The sequence below is a fragment of the Octopus bimaculoides genome, chromosome 1 (assembly GCF_001194135.2).
Source record: "Octopus bimaculoides isolate UCB-OBI-ISO-001 chromosome 1, ASM119413v2, whole genome shotgun sequence".
In the NCBI taxonomy this organism is placed as follows: Eukaryota; Metazoa; Mollusca; class Cephalopoda; order Octopoda; family Octopodidae; genus Octopus; species Octopus bimaculoides.
Genome location: NC_068981.1, coordinates 76,278,403 through 76,283,285, shown reverse-complemented (window position 1 = coordinate 76,283,285; position 4,883 = coordinate 76,278,403). Strand labels below are relative to the sequence as shown.

Genomic DNA, 4,883 nt, shown 5'->3' with positions numbered 1-4,883 from the left:
ATATATATATATATATATATATATACTAGTTGAATGACTCGCCGTTGCTCGTGTTACTGCTGTTCTTATTCAGAATTCAGATTAGTAAACAATAAATATAAAGATATATTCTCATAAATATTTCAAAATATTGAGATTTCATTAAAAATTATCCAAATTGTAACGATAATTGACTTTCGAACTGAAAATCTGTCAATGTTGAAGTACCTCACAGTAAACAATATTCATTGTGTAATTTTCTGTTGGTGTCAAAATGAACAAATTGTTGCTGCTTCCAACTCGCATGCAAGCAAGATAGTGGTGGCCGTTTGAGAAGCATATAGTAGAAAGATAAAATGCAACTAACTAGAGGGATTGACCCTGAGATTTGTTAAGTGGAAAACCAAAGCTTAGTTTGACTGGAAACTGAAGCGTCTTAAATTCAAATGTAACATCAGAAGATATGAGAGGAAATTTTGGAATAAAGACATTTTCTTCTTTGCGACTACTTGCTATGATTGTTGCCTGTAGGACATGGGGCTTCATAGAAGTAACAATTAAGGGAGTTCCATTACACAGGTGAGATGGGTCAAAATTCCTAAGCAGCATAATGGGAGCACCCAGTTTTAGTGTAAAGTTATGCGGTGGCATCCCAGTGGGTTTAAGCGTGTTCAGAAATTCAACAGGGTATTGAACAAACTAATATTGATCGACTGTTGTCGTTTCTGATGTATCTGTTAACTTTTGACGGAGTTCATGATTGAGTTTATCAACCATTCCATTAGTTGCAGCTAGTATTGCTGTTTCACATTGCTAGCTTACATCAGTGTAGTTGACAGATAGATTAGGAAATTCTTTATCGATAAGATTCCCAAGAGAAAGTATCATTTGACTGCATGTAATTTCATGTAGCTGAAGTCTTGAATTTAATGTTAATATCCCATTACCAATCTTAAGGAACTCGTATGATCACTTTGTAGAAATACTCTGATGTTGCTTGTAAGATGAAGTTTCTTTACATGTCTCCAGAGGTACGATTTTTTGAAGCATGTAGTGACTCCATCAGCTTTTGATCCTTTGGGAATAACCGACAACGTTTGACGAAAATCTCTGGAAGAAGAACTGTTACTCCTCCCACAAGAGTGCAATTGTTTTTTTATGACTTGGAGGATAGGTCTTGGAGAGTTTTTGTCTTCGAGATCCACGCTGTGACATTGCACTCACCCCAAACAATGAAGCAAGTTTTGTGATCTATTTCCTCAATACCTGGTTGATATGCATTCTAATGTTAAGAGTCAGCGTCTCCTGTACATTTGTAGCTGTCACAAACAGTTAAGGGCTAAAAATTATGTTCATCTCCATGATGCTCTGAAGAAAGATGGTGATATGAAAAACATTGGTGAAATTATAATACTCCCAAATGTTTCACATTTGAGATTCTTTCATTGCTATGTTTAGCGGGAGCTTGAACATAGAATAAGCAGTTTCACCCCCATTGAGGAGGGTAGCTGCAATACAGAAGATGCAACACTGGAGGAAGGTTCGATTTTATTTCCTCCCATGTAGGATTGCAGGTAAAAGTGAGAAAAAGATGTGGCTTTCCATATGTCCTCACAGATGTCATAGCATCTAGTGTTCGTTCGTGCATATATCGAGGATCACCTGTGAATGGTGATGGGAGTACTATAAGTTGCCCCAGTTCGGAATGTCACCATCTGTCTTCAGAGCATCTTGGAGATGAACATAATTTTTAGACCTTAGCGTTTTTTAATTATTTTTTTTATTTCTACGAAAATAAATGGGGCGCTGACTCTCAACTTTAGCATACGTAGCAACCAGGTATTGCTGAAATATATCACGATATATGTGTAATTGATTTGATTGTTCTTGTCTTAACATCAGATGGCAATAATAGAAGTCATTTGATGACACTTTTTTTTATTTATAATTGGCTCTCCTGATGCAGGTTCAATCTGTGGAATATTGAAATGATACCCATCTTGTCTATTCCACAAAAAGAGAGGATACTGGAGAGCATCATAAGACGGATGAGTCTCTGAAACACGTTTAAGAGTATTACCTCGAACAGCAATGAGAATATCACGATTCGTATGGTGATCACCTACCATAAGGCTGGCTACTTCATTAGATGCGGGCTCATAAAAACGGCGTAAACTGTCCTTTACTATAGTTTACAATAGACGTACCGAACGCGGAAATACACACTCACAAACACATAGGCACTCATAGAATTGACAATATTGAAAACAGCAAAACATACACACTCGAAGTTCCGCAATCTGACACGCAACCTGACACATATTGCTCGTGGCCTAAGAATATAGCAGCAACAGATATCTGACGTAGAACGATCAGAATTTAAATATTGAATCATTTGAATGAGCTAGCCCTGGAGTAATGAGTAAATGACTGAGCATTCGACGGGCATTGTTACCCTTAACATAATTTTGAAGCAGAATCAGTGTAATACAGAAACACAATGTGCAATAATGTTGTACCCTTTGAATTAGAAATACAAACAACTGGACAATTTTGTGTACAGTTTCGGTTGATCAAATTTCACTGAATATGTATGGGTGAACTGAGGTCAATGTAAATGAAATTTGCTTAAGATGTCACGCTTTCGGATCGAACTCATCATTGTAAAGCGAACTTCATAACCGTTCGACCGCACATCTCCCTCTTTCTTTCGTTCTTTCTTTCTTTCTTTCAAATATGTAGATGTATGCTCGTGTGTGTGCGTATATATATATATATATATATATATACATATAGATAAAGATATATATGAATGTGTGCGTTTGTAAGCGTGTGCGTGCGTGTGTGTGTGCATGTGTGCTTGTGCGTGTGTGTGTTTGTGTGCGGGTGTGTGTGTGTTGTTTGTGTGTGTGTGCATGAGTATGTGTAACAAGACATTCCGAGATAGCGATTAGAAGCTGTAGATTGAACATACAAATGTGTTCATGTACACCTTTGCTAAGTAGATAAATAGAACATAATATGACATAAATTCTTTTAGTAGTAATCCACCTCCATCTCTTACTTTTGTATTAAACTGCCTTAGCTACACGCTATATTCAGTTGGACAATGAACCAAAGACTATTTTCTTTTATATTTCAGTCTCACTTCAATCTCAAATTGCACCCTTGCGTAGGTTTAATAGTATAAAATACAAATAATAAGGCCTTTGTATTCTTCTATCTCCGTTTCTTTATTTCTTCAACAGAGAAATTTTAGCCATTTTCTTATCGCCCATCCAGAAAATTGAATAAAGCGAAATTATGTGCTTATATATATATTAGATTTGTGTATGCAGGTCTGAAAGAAAAGATAACGTCAGATTTTATGTAAGTTAACAATAGAATATTTGATTATTTAACTTACCTAAGAATGGTTTCAATTCAAAATGATGAACTTGAGAAAAACCTTGATTGTAAAGTCCTCCAACATCACTCCCCGTTTTTGAACTCAACATGCATGTTCCTTCACGGATCTGTAAATAGGAAGAAAGGTATAAGTTAAATGTAGTAAAGTAACAACATTCAGTGAAATAAAGAATAAGGCATCCAGATATAGTATGTATCGAAACACGTTGATACCTCATAGTTAATATCATCATAACAAATAAGGATTGAGTAAACTTATACGTAACACTAATGTAGCATTCTATTATAACTTTACAATTGCCTGCGTAGAGATAGCGAATTCCTTCTCTTGGAATTCAAAACTGAGTTTTTAAAACTGCTAAGTCTATAAAAGCCTTAGCAAATACTTCACTACAGCCGGGTATTTTCACATAATCCACATGTTTTGCCATATCTTTTCTGGAGAAAAATATTTCTGAATATGCCATTGATAATTATTTCAGTGATAACGTAAAAATAAATGAGGATCTATAACTCGTTAGATTTCTAACTCAGGACGGAATAGTTAAACTAGTTTTATTCGATGAATGAGATGAAAGATTAGGACGATTTGACGTGTCTTGGAATGATAACATAATATCACATTAATTTATGGTTTCAAAATTAAGCACAAGTCCGACTACTTTTTAGGGTGTATGGGGGGAGGGGCAATGTTAAGGACTGTGTTATTCGATGCCATCGGCACTGTACGAGACTAGTATCTAGTTTCAGCATGTGTGGATAGAGTAATGATTGTGGTAGACTAGGTGGAGTTAAACCTCGGACGTAATGACGATGGACAAATGCCACAAACTATCTTTTACCAGCTTTCAGCAATAACGAAACTTTATAATTAGAGACAACTGAAAATATTGGTTTCAAATTTTGGCATAAGGTCAGCCCCTCCGGAGTTAAGTGGTTAAGTCGATTACATCGACATCAGTGCTTAACTGGTAAATATTTTATTCACCCCGAAAAGATGAAATGTAAGGCCGACCTCTGCGGAATTTGAACACAAAATGTAGAGACGGACGAAATGCCGCTAAATATTTTGCCCTGCGTGCTAAAGATTTTGTCTGCTCGCTGCTTTGACAACTGTAAATATTGATAATAGTTATGAAATAAACGTTTCAAAAATGTTAGTTCTCTGGACAAATTTCTTGTTATCGTATGTTGATTCAGTAAATTATAACCATTTCTTAACCAAAATTATGTCTTGTGACAGGTTGAAGAAAATATATTATTACGGATACTGAAATCATTCAGAAGTCAAAGGAATCACCGCAGAACTGAAATTCTAGTAATCCTGCGTATACCAGAATATCTTGCTGCGCTGTATGAGATACGTAAGAGCCGATACAATGACCATCCTGTGTTCAGCAAATTATAGGAACTATCGTCATCAATTGAATTAAGTTGCAAATGTTTCAAAGCTCTCTCTCTCTCTCTCTCTCTCTCTCTCTCTCTCTCTCTCTCTC

General features: G+C 35.9%; 1 protein-coding gene across 1 annotated transcript in view; it reads right to left on the bottom strand.

The window, feature by feature from the left end:
- Window positions 1-4,883, bottom strand: part of LOC106869508 (uncharacterized) — a 526,190-nt gene that overhangs the window by 223,029 nt on the left and 298,278 nt on the right. The window contains exon 7 of the mRNA XM_014915276.1: window positions 3,386-3,494. Coding sequence (XP_014770762.1) covers window positions 3,386-3,494 — 109 coding nt within the window. The remainder of the gene's footprint in view (window positions 1-3,385; window positions 3,495-4,883) is intronic.